General features: G+C 45.8%; 1 protein-coding gene across 3 annotated transcripts in view; it reads right to left on the minus strand.

The window, feature by feature from the left end:
• Positions 1–3,585: 3,585 nt before the first annotated feature.
• LOC140394884 (nuclear receptor ROR-beta-like) overlaps positions 3,586–16,030 on the minus strand; it is a 179,123-nt gene continuing 166,678 nt past the window's right edge. For all 3 annotated transcript variants that reach the window (XM_072482040.1, XM_072482042.1, XM_072482039.1), the window contains one exon: positions 3,586–7,353. In XM_072482040.1, coding sequence (XP_072338141.1) covers positions 7,192–7,353 — 162 coding nt within the window. In that variant the 3' untranslated portion in view covers positions 3,586–7,191. The remainder of the gene's footprint in view (positions 7,354–16,030) is intronic.

Consider the following 16,030-nt stretch of genomic DNA (forward strand, 5'->3'; position numbering starts at 1 on the left):
AGGGGTGGAGGTAGCTGCAGTTTTTCAGGTCCTGAGGCCTTTGATGCTCCTGGCGAGTGTCCTCTGGACGGCCTGGAGCCAGAGTGTCATTGCCGACATTCTGGTGGCACAGGGCCACCCTGTCCTGCGCCCTGCCCTTGACATGTGCTACGGTCAGGAGGGGGTTCATAAGAATTGGAGACTGCCGTCGTCTCCTTGGTGGCAGGCCCCGGGTTAGTGTCCAGTGCCTACGCCTCCCTGATGATGCCTGGGGGCTCCGCGGGATGGATGGGCAGCTTTACTGGTCTGATTAGTAAGTTTGCGGATGACACAAATTGGTGGAATTGCGGATAGCGATGAGGACTGTCAGAGGATACAGCAGGATTTAGATTGTTTGGAGACTTGGGCGGAGAGATGGCAGGTGAAGTTTATTCCGGACAAATGTGAGGTAATGCATTTTGGAAGGTCTAATGCAGGTAGGGAATATACAGTGAATGGTAGAACCCTCAAGAGTATTGAAAGTCAGAGAGATCTAGGAGTACAGGTCCACAGGTCACTGAAAGGGGCAACACAGGTGGAGAAGGTAGTCAAGAAGGCATACGGCATGCTTGCCTTCATTGGCTGGGGCATTGAGTATAAGAATTGGCAAGTCATGGCTGGGGGGTCTGTTAGAGGGAGTCTGGGCAGGAAGTACATGGTGTGTAGGTGGCGGAGTGGCACTAAGTTGGGTTTGGATGGTCTCTACCAGCGTGGACCTGGCGTGATGGAACTTGCGGTGGGACAAGGGGGTAACTCCTTGGGGGAGTTGCCCCCTTGCCCACCCCAGGGTCCATCATGCCAGGGCTATGCTGGTAGAGACCATAAGGGATCCGCGTCCACGTGACTCCCGGCCACAGGGACCAGAGAATCACAGGAGGCCGGAACATAGGGCGCCAGGGCTGCTAAATAAATGCAAATGGGTCATTAATTAGTTGAAGCATTGCATCAGGTCGGCGCCTGGCCTAGATCCCGATTTTGCTCCGAAGCCCGACTCTCCGTCCCTGGGGAACGCAATCCGGGCGTCTGGGATGAGAATTCCGCCCATTGTCTCCAAAATGGAGAATCCTGCCCAGTGAAGAATGTCAATGTTGCAAAGTGCATCGGTAATGTGCCTATCATAGCTGAATAGCTATGGCAGCAGAGAGGAGGGTACGATGCTGACATTGTTAAGCCTGTGAAGACAAGGTGGAGTCTCAGTATATTAGCAATGAGTCCTGAATGTTAATGTGTACATGATGGGACTGTGATGCATTGACCAGCGAGAGATGTTGGCTGCAGGGTATTCACTGACCCTGACTACTCACGCGAGACCATTGCAGCCAGTTATAACTCAATGTGGAAGTGACAAAATGAAAAAAATGATCTTATTGTCTAAGGTCTAGCATTTTAGTTCATGATTTATCCTATTATTGACCTCCAATTTATTCCTAATTTACTATTTCTCAGTCAGTCTTGTTGCAGTTCAGCAATCTGTCTGGAGTCCGAATAGAGCAAGGGGCCAAAAACTGTGAATTGCAGCAATGCAAATCCAAATCCGTTTAACAACCTTGTATAAGGATGTAGCCCAAACCAATGCGCCAATTTCTGTCCAATAATAAAATTAGGTTTTGTAAACCCACAGTGTGCATCATGGGTGATCTACTATTCTGTGCTTCGGTGGGTTTATAACATAAACATCGCTTTCATTAGTTAGTTTGGCTCAAGGTAGCATTTTCAACCGAGTCAAAGTCCCAATCACAGGCTTGATGTTCACTGAAGTCCTAAAGAAATACTAGACTGTGGGAGGTGTTGATACTGAATGAAATATTTAACCCAGTATCTCTCTGCCCTTTCAGGTAAAGAATCCCATCGGGTTCTACTTGATGTCCTGGCCAAACAAGTCCGGAGTGATGGAATATTCCCCACTTTCCTGGATGAGTGAGGCTCTCATGAAACTCACCATCTACCACAAAATAGCTCATCTGATCGGCCACCCACCCATAAACATTCACTCCCTCCACCACTCATGCACAGTGGTATCTACAAGATGCACTGCAGTAACTCGCCAAGGCTCCTCAGACAGCACCTTCCAAACCCACGAACACTGCCATCGAGGACAAAAGCAGCAGATACCTGGGAACTCCATCACCTGGAGGTTCCCCTCCAAGTCACTCACCATCCTGACTGGCAAACATATCAGCGTTCCTTCAGTCACGGAGTCAAAATCCTAGAACTCCCTCCCTAACAGCACAGTGGGTGTACCTACACAACATGGAATTCAGCGGTTCAAGAAGGCAGTTCACCACCAGCTTCTGAAGGGCAATTAGGGATGGGCAATAAATGTTGGCCTGGCCAGCAATGCCCACATATCGTAAATGAATAAAAATATCAAAATAAACTTCAATGGACTGAAAAATGTATGATATAGGCAGCACAGTCATTGGATTGTTGCTTCACAGCTCCAAGGTCCCAGGTTCGATTCCCGGCTTGGGGATGTAGCCATCTCAGATGGCCACTGCAAAGGACCATGGGAATTATGGCCAACCCAGGACTCAGACACACTCAGAGCTTGTGTGTGTATTTGCAACCCAGATAGCGAGACGCGATCGAAACCCCCGCTCGTTTGCATTCTCATGGCCCATTTCCCCAGAACAAAAGGACTGTACTCAGGGAACCGATACAGATACAGACTAACCGGCGCCACCCCCTTTATTCAGGGAGCCCAAACAGCCATGGTCAATGACCGCTAAGGACACGTCTAAGGACACAGCAAGGTACCCGCCCCTTTATTGGCCAAAATCGAAGGCAGTGATCGAAGCCTGTCGAATTATTGGGTCCAAGTTAAGGACCTCCCCAAAGAGTGCGAAATCCCAGAGGGATAAGAAGAGACACAGCCGTGTGCTCGGTCTCTCTTGGATCAGGCCTGTGCCAACCCAAGTGCAGCATAACGACCAGACAGACAAGTTCAAGACCAACGATCGCTACCAGACGGATGAGCCCAGCAGAAACAGAGCCACTTCTTCTACCCAGCCACGCAAGACCCGGACAAAGGCCTTGTCCATCTGCATAGAGCCGGTTGCCCTGAAGTTAAGTATAGGTTATTGTAGTCGTAAGGGTAGTTTAATTTGTAGTGTTTTCTGTTGCATGTCGAAGTAATCCTTGTGTGTAAATAAACCATCTCTGAACTTGAACTGACTAACTGGTTGTGTGGTCCTTTGATCGATATCCGGTAAAGCCTTGTGGTGGTATCACTTGATACCTGGCGACTCTAAAGAGCATCATTATTAATTGGCAATATCATTGGTGACTCCGGTGCCGACTGGCAATAGGTCACTGTCTGTGTGGAGTTAGCACGTTTTCCCCATGTCTGCGTGGGTTTCCTCCCACAAGTCCCAAAATATGTGCTGTTCGGTGAATTGGACATTCTGAATTCTCCCTCTGTGTACCCGAATAGGCGCAGGAGTGTGGCGACTAGGGGCTTTTCACAGTAACTTCAGTGCATTGTTAATGTAAGCCTATTTGTGACAATAAAGATTATTAAAGATAATGAAGCTGATGAACAAACATTTAGTATTTACCCACTCTTCATACAATATATATTTTTTAATGTGGTTCATGTACACATCCTTTACATTATACATTATACATCTATATCCATTCAGTAATCGTTACCCAATCGTCCTCAAATTGTCAATATATTAAAATAAGAATTTGCTTGTCATTGAAATCCGAACAAGGCTTTTAAAAAATCTTTCTATTCTTCTCATCTTGCATTTATATAGGTATTTCATTCTTTAAAAAAAAAATAGTTTTACAGTACAGACCAAAAAAAAAATCCAAATAACATTCTAAACTATAACAACCATTGTCCGTTAGTTAATGTGCGAAGGAAAACATTTTCCATATTTTGAACGAGAAACATAACGCTGGGTGGTGTTTCATTTCTCTTTTTCACAACATTCACAAGAATAATACACACAGTGTAAGTTTATTTATTTATTTTTTTAAGTGGTGTGAGGCCCTAACTCTATCATATGAACAGAAACACATCCTGTAAGGAATGGACCAACATTTTGAATCCCAGCGGATTAAAAAACAAAAATCTGGCTAAAAACAGTATGTATGCAGCTATGCAACATATCCAATTATACTCTTCCATACCCACGTCCCACACCGCAAGTGAAGTGGAAATGAATATATAATAAAAGTTGCCACAGTCCTAGATGACCACAGGCTGCTTTCCCCTTTGAGGGGGAGGGGGGGGGGGGGGGCGGGTGCTGACTGGTGGTGATTTAACCTGAGGATCACCACACCTCAGGCGAGGGGCAAGGTTAAGAAGGTGAGGTGGGCCTTTATGACTAACCTCAGCTGGATCGGGAATTGAGCCCGCGCTGCTGGTCTCGCCCTGCATCATGAACCAGCGGTCCAACCAACTGACCTAACCCACCCCATCAATGAATGACAACATCAAAAATGCATATTAGGCTCTTTCTCGAATGAATGTTTCATAAAGAAATTTTCAATATTTTTTAACTTAAAAAGTGCTTAAAATCTGGAATCCAGCAAGCAGATCCTTAGCTTACACATGTTCAAACATCTGAACTGTACCCAACATAGGAAAAATAATACTTCCGACTTTGCTGTTTCCGCAGTTTTCTTAATGCATCTACTTACAAAGCAATACTAGCCTTCAGGGAATCCACAGCCAATGTGGTGTGTTTGTTTTAGTCTCCAGATTAGATGCTGCATTGGTGTTAGACACCTTGCACTACTTCAGAAGTCCCATTCAGTAAAACAAAACACTCTCTGTCTTTGAACGCTCAGCACTTGGTCACCTTCTTCCTTTTTGCTCTCTACATTCTTAATAGTGGAAAGTCGCATATGATTCTATACGATAGTTCTCTGCGATATAGTTCTATACTTCTGTGGGCACGAATAGCTTTCTAGTACTTTGTTCAAATGACCATGATTGAATGCAGACTGAGGATCCGAATGGACATTACAGCTGTTTGTACACATCAGCCAATAACAATTAGGAATGACAGCTGACTTGTTCATTGTCTCCCCCTTGGTCCAGGCCGTTGATTTTTATGGTAGTGAGTCTCGTTCTTACCCTGCAGATGTTGATCAACATGTAGGCATTGAACCTGGGCTGGTGTGGGCTCAATATCACCTCAGTCAGTGCATTTACTTACAGAGCACATCAAAAACTTGCAATGCTCCTTTCTATGTATTGCACACAACACTTTTTAAAATCCTGATATAATATGCGACAGATTCCAATGTAACAATCAATTTTGTGGCATCAGATCTGCCACCTCCTATTTGATCCCCGTTGAAGCCATATCCTTTGCACAAGTCACTTTTTATGGATCTTCATCATTGCTATCAAACTGAATACAATCTGCAACCCCTTGTCTGTTAGAATGCATCATTTCTCTTCCCTGTCCCCTCCCCATCAAAATCTCAAATCACATCTGTGCTGAGAATCCATCACTGTATGTAAAGCTGCACACTATCGTTAAACCAATAAATAATTAACTTAAACAATTTTGCTTGTACATTGTTATATATTATTCCCTTATAGGATATCAGTAATGGAAAAAATAGATTACAAAACACACTAAAACAAGTGTTATATTTCTAAAAGCCAGTTCTTTCAAACATTGCAAGGACGTTCAACCATTTCCATTACATTTTACAAAGGAATGGGTGTGGTAAAAGTTTGCAGGAGTGCACTGGACACTATACATTGTCTTTGCAGGAGAATCAGATAATAGATGATAAATTCCCTGAAAATTTAGCAAAGACTGTAAATAATATTCGGAAACTATTCTTGATCTGGGATATATTGGGTGGAGCAAGGGTGTAATATGTGAATTTGCAGTGACAAAAAGTGTATCTTTACCTTTAAGGTGCACACTGTTGTCTGCGGAGTGCAGATCGCAGTTAACAATTTTGTTTTGAATCAGTAGTTTAGCTATATTATTTTAGTTTTGAGTGTGCCTACAAAGTCAGAGGTAAAATGCCACACTATTATTGTGCTCTTTTAGCTTAGGCATGTTACTTCTTGAAGAACATAGCTATCTTACAGCAGACTATATAGAGAATCCTTTCCAGCAATCCTGACTGCATTTTTCATTGTTTTATTCAGGGTTCTTCAGGTTTGCCATAGCCTGGAATAGTTTGGCTCTGTAAGTATAAAAACCTAATACGTAGGCATCTAAAATGCTAAACCAGTAGTCAGCCCAACTGTCCATTTTATGGCTCCCTATGTCTAAGGTTAAAATAAAATACATTGCAAAGCTAGAACTACTGTCCATTAACATGGTCATGGTGCTAATGGGCACATACCCTATTATTATTACATGCAGGTGTTATTTTGACCATTTTCTAAAGATATATATTAATAATATAAACACATCCACATTTACATGTACAGATTTCAGAGATTTTAATTGCTGGCTTCAGCATTGTTGTAACTTAATTCCAAGGAATCTTGGTGCACTCCTTCAAATCTGCACCATGTATCATTAGAATTTATAGAGCAGAAGGAGGCCATTCGGCCCATTGAGTCTGCACCGGCCCTTGGAAAGAGCACTCTACTTAAGCCCACGCCTCCACCCTATCCCCATAACCCCACCTAAACCTTTTTGAACACAAAGGGCAATTTAGCAGGGCCAATCCACCTAACCCGCACATCTTTGGACTGTGGGGGGAAACCGGAGCACCCGGAGGAAACCCATGTATTTTACTAAAGATACAATCAACTGCCTGGTAAATAAATCTAACATCAATGATGAACCACAAGAACAACTCTGAAATCACCGGAAAACTCAGAGTAAAAAGAACCATCCTTCATAAAATATATAGGTTTGCAATACAGATAAAATACTATCTATACTCTTTTAACTCACTCTGCTTTTTACCAGCAGAAACAGATTTTAGATAGAACCTCAGCCGGTCAGTCTTGTAATTTGAATTAAAACTGGTCCATGATCACAATGGAACCAGCTTTTGAATGTCATGCACAAGGGTTTTCCACTGTACAGTTTCCAAGTATTTACATTCTTTTGACTGTTGCGGTATGAGGTGCAGCTACATTCATCCCAGTGCTATTGCAATTGGTGACTGAGGAGTTTAAATCCATTCAGTTTTCACTTTGGGAATGCTGTGTTACATGGAACCATCAGTTTAACTGTTGGTGGAGTCTGGATACTGTATCTCTGTGCTGAATACTTCCTTGTAGAGTGGGGGAAAGTTGTGTACTGTTTGTGGGTGTAACAACCTGAATAGCTGGAGCTTATCCACATGAAGGCTGCAGGCGGACTTCACCATAGATAACTTGGAGATCAGCTATTGAGGAAGAAGAGAAAAAACTGCAATGACTTGTGAGAAAACAGAAAAAGCTTCTTGATAAAATTTTTACCCAACATTTTTGAAAAATGTATTATTCATTGGATATTGCCTATCCCTAATTGCCCTTTAATAGGGTGTGTCGCTCGGCCATTAAGAGTCAACCTCATTGCTGTGGGCCTGGAGTCACATGTAGGCCAGGCCAGGTAAGGATGACAGATTTCTTTTCCAAAAGGACATTAGTGAATCAGATGGTTTCCAACGACAATCAACAATAGTTTCATGGTCATGATTGACTTTTAATTCCAGATTTTTTTTGAATTCAGATTTAACCATCTGCCGTGATGTCCCCAGAAGATGAACATAGAACATAGAAAATACAGCACAGAACAGGCCCTTCGGCCCACGATGTTGTGCCGAACCTTTGTCCTAGATTAATCATAGATTATCATTGAATTTACAGTGCAGAAGGAGGCCATTCGGCCCTTTGAGTCTGCACCAGCTCTTGGAAAGAGCACCCTACCCAAACTCAACACCTCCACCCAACACCAAGGGCAATTTGGACATTAAGGGCAATTTATCATTGGCCAATTCACCTAACCCGCACATCTTTGGACTGTGGGAGGAAACCGGAGCACCCGGAGGAAACCCACGCAGACACGGGGAGGACGTGCAGACTCCGCACAGACAATGACCCAAGCTGGAATCGAACCTGGGACCATGGATCTGTGAAGCAATTGTGCTATCCACAATGCTACCGTGCTGCCCTTAAGAACAAATAAATCTACACTATATCATTTTCCCGTAATCCATGTACCTATCCAACAGCTGCTTGAAGGTCCCTAATGTTTCCGACTCAACTACTTCCACAGGCAGTGCATTCCATGCCCCCACTACTCTCTGGGTAAAGAACCTACCTCTGATATCCCTCCTATATCTTCCACCTTTCACCTTAAATTTATGTCTCCTTGTAATGGTGTGTTCCACCTGGGGAAAAAGTCTCTGACTGTCTACTCTATCTATTCCCCTGATCATCTTATAAACCTCTATCAAGTCGCCCCTCATCCTTCTCCGCTCTAATGAGAAAAGGCCTAGCACACTCAACCTTTCCTCGTAAGACCTACTCTCCATTCCAGGCAACATCCTGGTAAATCTTCTTTGCACCTTTTCCAGAGCTTCCACATCCTTCCTAAAATGAGGCGACCAGAACTGTACACAGTACTCCAAATGTGGCCTTACCAAAGTTTTGTACAGCTGCATCATTACCTCATGGCTCTTAAATTCAATCCCTCTGTTAATGAACGCGAGCACACCATAGGCCTTCTTCACAGCTCTATCCACTTGAGTGGCAACTTTCAAAGATGTATGAACATAGACCCCAAGGTCTCTCTGCTCCTCCACAATGCCAAGAACTCTACCGTTAACCCTGTATTCCGCATTCATATTTGTCCTTCCAAAATGGACAACCTCACACTTTTCAGGGTTAAACTCCATCTGCCACTTCTCAGCCCAGCTCTGCATCCTATCTATGTCTCTTTGCAGCCGACAACAGCCCTCCTTACAATCCACAACTCCACCAATCTTCGTATCGTCTGCAAATTTACTGACCCACCCTTCAACTCCCTCATCCAAGTCATTAATGAAAATCACAAACAGCAGAGGACCCAGAACTGATCCCTGCGGTACACCACTGGTAACTGGGATCCAGGCTGAATATTTGCCATCCACCACCACTCTCTGACTTCTATCGGTTAGCCAGTTCGTTATCCAACTGGCCAAATTTCCCACTATCCCATGCCTCCTTACTTTGTGCAGAAGCCTACCATGGGGAACTTTATCAAATGCCTTACTAAAATCCATGTACACTACATCCACTGCTTTACCTTCATCCACATGCTTGGTCACCTCCTCAAAGAATTCAATAAGATTTGTAAGGCAAGACCTACCCCTCACAAATCCGTGCTGACTATCCCGAATCAAGCAGTGTCTTTCCAGATGCTCAGAAATCCTATCCTTCAGTACCCTTTCCATTACTTTGCCTACCACCGAAGTAAGACTAACTGGCCTGTAACTCCCAGGGTTATCCCTAGTTCCTTTTTTGAACAGGGGCACGACATTCGCCACTCTCCAATGAACCGAGTTTCTGGATGACCAACCCAGTGACAATGTCACTACGTCACCCACTCCCTGCAGAATTACTGCTTGGAAGATTAGCATCTGAATTATTGATGCTTTCTATAACATCTCTATTATATTCTATTACTCCACTATTTTAAAAGTGATGTGAATACCCTCATTAAAATATTGGGCGGAAAATATGATATAAAATTGCTAGGCTCAGATGTCATATTAGAATATACAGTATATAGAATAAAATTGTACAATTTACTGTAAAATGGTATTGAATTCAAGTTGGTTCAGGCACATATATTATTTTAAACTGAATCTGAAGGAATATCTGGAAGTAGAGGAGACAAAATCTGGGAGTAGAGGAGACAAAATCTGGGAGTGGAGCAGACAAAATCTGGGAGCCTACTTGTGACAATAAGCAATTAATATTATTATGTCAGATGGCCAGGCTGGTGTGGATTTGTCAGGGATGGGGCAGCAAGTCATACCACACTCTGGGGACCACCTCCCTGTTTCCAGCCGACTGGAAGCCTCACAATTCCCCTATATTGCCATATTGATGTATAATTTGGCACGATGCACGTGTTAACTGAAGACTGTCAGAACCAATTATTCACTATTTAGGCGAATCAAAACTAATTGCATTTGAAATATGCCCGTTGCAGGTGTGGCAGACAATCTGACAGATTGTTGACCTCGGAGCCGGGGCGACTAGAAAATCCCATCCATGGGATTTATAACATGAAATTGTCATAGAATTTACAGTGCAGAAGGAGGCCAATCGGCCCATCGACTCTGCACCGGCGCTTGGAAATAGCACCCTCAACCCCATCCCCATAACCCCACCCAATCTTTTTGGATACTAAAGGCAATTTATCATGGCCAACCCACCTAACCTGCACATCTTTGGACTGTGGGAGGAAACCGGAGCACCCGGAGGAAACCCACGCACACACGGGGAGAACGTGCAAACTCCACACAGACAGTGACCCAAGCCGGAATCAAACCTGGGGCCCTGGAGCTGGGAAGCCACTGTGCTACCCACTGTGCTACCATGCTGCCCACTAAATCATATTAACTTGCACCAGTTTACTGGAAAACAACAAATATAATGCAGTAGCATGAACATCGTGCAGTCTTGCTGAATGTTTTCATGTCTAATTCTTTGTCAGAGACATTCTTTGTCTGGGGCTGATTTAGCACAGTGGGCTGAACAGCTGGCTTGTAATGCAGAACAAGGCCAGCAGCGCGGGTTCAATTCCCGTACCAGCCTCCCCGAACAGGCGCCGGAATGTGGCGACTAGGGGCTTTTCACAGTCACTTCATTGAAGCCTACTTGTGACAATAAGCGATTATTATTCACTCAACCCTTCTTACTACAGTCTGTAAAGATTCAGGATTTCATTTGTTTTGCATATACTGACATTTAAAAATAGAATGTGAACCGGATCATACTCCAGTAACTAAAGTTAAGTGTACGTTGTGTCTAATTTCTTGACTATGATTGAAAATTGCCATGATTTTATTGTTATTGCCACTGTGGCTACTATTCAAGGAGCCAGAGTTGTTAATTGTTATCAACTGGACTAATGTTTGCAAGCTGTTCTTCCTCAGGAGTGAAACACAGGGCATGACCTATTAAGTATTTTTATAAAAGGAAAACCTAGTGTGGGATTAGACATTTTGCTGTTTCAGTTACTGGTTAGGTTTGAGCAGCGTGAATGAAGGTTTTAATTCTCCAAAGCGGTTTTAATGGAGGTGGATTGAAGTGAAGGCAACCAATCACTCTCAGGATATGGGCTGGTCACAAATCTATTCTCTTTCAGGAGGCTGCGCGGCTCTCAAACCTTTACTGGGAACACCTGCTGGCCAGCTAACCCCCGGTCCCAGGAATCCCAGCAGCTTTACTGGGAACACCTGCTGGCCAGATTCCCCTGGGCCCAGGACTCCCAGCATCTTTACTGGGAACACCTGCTGGACAGCTTCCCCCGGTCCCAGGAATCCCAGCAGCTTTACTGGGAACACCTGCTGTCCAGATACCCCCTGTCCCGGGAATCTCAGCAGCTTTACTGGGAACACCTGCTGTCCAGATACCCCCTGTCCCGGGAATCTCAGCAGCTTTACTGGGAACACCTGCTGTCCAGCTAACCCCGGGAATCCCAGCAGCTTTACAGGGAACACCTGAAGTCCAGCTTCCCCCGGGCCCGGGAATCCCAGCAGCTTTACTGAGAACATTTTTAAATGTCACCCCGATCTTTGAACCAACCTCTGCACCTCCATCGTGGCCTACGGACTCCCCCATTGCACGGGGGGGGGGGGGGGGCAGTGTCGTAGTGGTATTGTCGCTGGATTAGTAAATGGGGGGGCAGTGCCGTAGTGGTATTGTCACTGGATTAGTAAATGGGGGGGCAGTGCCGTAGTGGTATTGTCACTGGATTAGTAAATGGGGGGGGGGGGGCAGTGCCGTCGTGGCATTGTCGCTGGATTAGTAAATGGGGGACAGTGCCGTAGTGGTATTGTCGCTGGATTAGTAAATGGGGGGGGACAGTGCTGTAGTGGTATTGTCGCTGGATTAGTAAATGGGGGGCAGTGCTGTAGTGGTATTGTCACTGGATTAGTAAATGGGGGGCAGTGCCGTAGTGGTATTGTCACTGGATTAGTAAATGGGGGGCAGTGCCGTAGTGGTATTGTCGCTGGATTAGTAAATGGGGGGCAGTGCCGTAGTGGTATTGTCACTGGATTAGTAAATGCGGGGGCAGTGCCGTAGTGGTATTGTCGCTGGATTAGTAAATGGGGGGGCAGTGCCGTAGTGGTATTGTCGCTGGATTAGTAAATGGGGGGCAGTGCCGTAGTGGTATTGTCACTGGATTAGTAAATGGGGGACAGTGCTGTAGTGGTATTGTCACTGGATTAGTAAATGGGGGGGGCAGTGCTGTAGTGGTATTGTCGCTGGATTAGTAAATGGGGGGGGGCAGTGCTGTAGTGGTATTGTCGCTGGATTAGTAAATGGGGGGCAGTGCCGTAGTGGTATTGTCACTGGATTAGTAAATGCGGGGGCAGTGCCGTAGTGGTATTGTCACTGGATTAGTAAATGCGGGGGGGGGGAGCAGTGCCGTAGTGGTATTGTCGCTGGATTAGTAAATGGGGGGGGGCAGTGCTGTAGTGGTATTGTCGCTGGATTAGTAAATGGGGGGCAGTGCCGTAGTGGTATTGTCACTGGATTAGTAAATGGGGGGCAGTGCTGTAGTGGTATTGTCGCTGGATTAGTAAATGGGGGGCAGTGCCGTAGTGGTATTGTCACTGGATTAGTAAATGGGGGACAGTGCTGTAGTGGTATTGTCACTGGATTAGTAAATGGGGGGGCAGTGCCGTAGTGGTATTGTCACTGGATTAGTAAATGGGGGGGCAGTGCTGTAGTGGTATTGTCGCTGGATTAGTAAATGGGGGACAGTGCTGTAGTGGTATTGTCGCTGGATTAGTAAATGGGGGGCAGTGCCGTAGTGGTATTGTCACTGGATTAGTAAATGGGGGGCAGTGCCGTAGTGGTATTGTCGCTGGATTAGTAAATGGGGGGCAGTGCCGTAGTGGTATTGTCACTGGATTAGTAAATGGGGGACAGTGCTGTAGTGGTATTGTCACTGGATTAGTAAATAGGGGGACAGTGCCGTAGTGGTATTGTCACTGGATTAGTAAATGCGGGGGCAGTGCCGTAGTGGTATTGTCGCTGGATTAGTAAATGGGGGGCAGTGCTGTAGTGGTATTGTCACTGGATTAGTAAATGGGGGGCAGTGCCGTAGTGGTATTGTCACTGGATTAGTAAATGGGGGGCAGTGCTGTAGTGGTATTGTCACTGGATTAGTAAATGGGGGACAGTGCCGTAGTGGTATTGTCGCTGGATTAGTAAATGGGGGGCAGTGCTGTAGTGGTATTGTCACTGGATTAGTAAATGGGGGGCAGTGCCGTAGTGGTATTGTCACTGGATTAGTAAATGCGGGGGGGGGCAGTGCCGTAGTGGTATTGTCACTGGATTAGTAAATGGGGGACAGTGCTGTAGTGGTATTGTCACTGGATTAGTAAATAGGGGGACAGTGCCGTAGTGGTATTGTCACTGGATTAGTAAATGCGGGGGCAGTGCCGTAGTGGTATTGTCGCTGGATTAGTAAATGGGGGGCAGTGCTGTAGTGGTATTGTCACTGGATTAGTAAATGGGGGACAGTGCTGTAGTGGTATTGTCACTGGATTAGTAAATGCGGGGGGGGGGCAGTGCCGTAGTGGTATTGTCACTGGATTAGTAAATGGGGGACAGTGCCGTAGTGGTATTGTCGCTGGATTAGTAAATGGGGGACAGTGCTGTAGTGGTATTGTCGCTGGATTAGTAAATGGGGGGCAGTGCTGTAGTGGTATTGTCGCTGGATTAGTAAATGGGGGACAGTGCTGTAGTGGTATTGTCGCTGGATTAGTAAATAGGGGGGCAGTGCCGTAGTGGCATTGTCGCTGGATTAGTAAATGGGGGGCAGTGCTGTAGTGGTATTGTCACTGGATTAGTAAATGGGGGGCAGTGCCGTAGTGGTATTGTCACTGGATTAGTAAATGGGGGGCAGTGCCGTAGTGGTATTGTCACTGGATTAGTAAATGGGGGACAGTGCTGTAGTGGTATTGTCACTGGATTAGTAAATGCGGGGGGGGGCAGTGCCGTAGTGGTATTGTCACTGGATTAGTAAATGCGGGGGGGGGCAGTGCCGTAGTGGTATTGTCACTGGATTAGTAAATGGGGGACAGTGCCGTAGTGGTATTGTCGCTGGATTAGTAAATGGGGGGGGGGGCAGTGCCGTAGTGGTATTGTCGCTGGATTAGTAAATGGGGGACAGTGCCGTAGTGGTATTGTCACTGGATTAGTAAATGCGGGGGGGGGCAGTGCCGTAGTGGTATTGTCGCTGGATTAGTAAATGGGGGGACAGTGCTGTAGTGGTATTGTCGCTGGATTAGTAAATGGGGGGCAGTGCCGTAGTGGTATTGTCGCTGGATTAGTAAATGGGGGGACAGTGCTGTAGTGGTATTGTCGCTGGATTAGTAAATGGGGGGCAGTGCCGTAGTGGTATTGTCACTGGATTAGTAAATGGGGGGCAGTGCCGTAGTGGTATTGTCGCTGGATTAGTAAATGGGGGGCAGTGCCGTAGTGGTATTGTCGCTGGATTAGTAAATAGGGGACAGTGCCGTAGTGGTATTGTCGCTGGATTAGTAAATGGGGGGCAGTGCCGTAGTGGTATTGTCACTGGATTAGTAAATGGGGGGCAGTGCTGTAGTGGTATTGTCGCTGGATTAGTAAATGGGGGGCAGTGCCGTAGTGGTATTGTCGCTGGATTAGTAAATGGGGGGCAGTGCTGTAGTGGTATTGTCACTGGATTAGTAAATGCGGGGGGGGGCAGTGCCGTAGTGGTATTGTCACTGGATTAGTAAATGGGGGACAGTGCCGTAGTGGTATTGTCGCTGGATTAGTAAATGGGGGACAGTGCTGTAGTGGTATTGTCGCTGGATTAGTAAATGGGGGGCAGTGCCGTAGTGGTATTGTCGCTGGATTAGTAAATGGGGGGCAGTGCCGTAGTGGTATTGTCGCTGGATTAGTAAATGGGGGGCAGTGCTGTAGTGGTATTGTCACTGGATTAGTAAATGGGGGGGCAGTGCTGTAGTGGTATTGTCACTGGATTAGTAAATGGGGGACAGTGCCGTAGTGGTATTGTCGCTGGATTAGTAAATGGGGGGCAGTGCCGTAGTGGTATTGTCGCTGGATTAGTAAATGGGGGGCAGTGTCGTAGTGGTATTGTCACTGGATTAGTAAATGGGGGACAGTGCTGTAGTGGTATTGTCACTGGATTAGTAAATGGAGGGCAGTGCCGTAGTGGTATTGTCACTGGATTAGTAAATGGGGGACAGTGCCGTAGTGGTATTGTCACTGGATTAGTAAATGGGGGGACAGTGCCGTAGTGGTATTGTCGCTGGATTAGTAAATGGGGGACAGTGCTGTAGTGGTATTGTCGCTGGATTAGTAAATGGGGGACAGTGCCGTAGTGGTATTGTCGCTGGATTAGTAAATGGGGGACAGTGCTGTAGTGGTATTGTCGCTGGATTAGTAAATGGGGGACAGTGCCGTAGTGGTATTGTCACTGGATTAGTAAATGGGGGACAGTGCTGTAGTGGTATTGTCACTGGATTAGTAAATGGGGGACAGTGCTGTAGTGGTATTGTCGCTGGATTAGTAAATGGGGGACAGTGCCGGAGTGGTATTGTCGCTGGATTAGTAAATGGGGGGCAGTGCTGTAGTGGTATTGTCGCTGGATTAGTAAATGGGGAGCAGTGCCGTAGTGGTATTGTCACTGGATTAGTAAATGGGGGACAGTGCTGTAGTGGTATTGTCACTGGATTAGTAAATGGGGGACAGTGCCGTAGTGGTATTGTCACTGGATTAGTAAATGGGGGACAGTGCTGTAGTGGTATTGTCACTGGATTAGTAAATGGGGGACAGTGCTGTAGTGGTATTGTCACTGGATTA

This window comes from Scyliorhinus torazame, chromosome 18, assembly GCF_047496885.1.
Source record: "Scyliorhinus torazame isolate Kashiwa2021f chromosome 18, sScyTor2.1, whole genome shotgun sequence".
Taxonomy (NCBI): domain Eukaryota; kingdom Metazoa; phylum Chordata; class Chondrichthyes; order Carcharhiniformes; family Scyliorhinidae; genus Scyliorhinus; species Scyliorhinus torazame.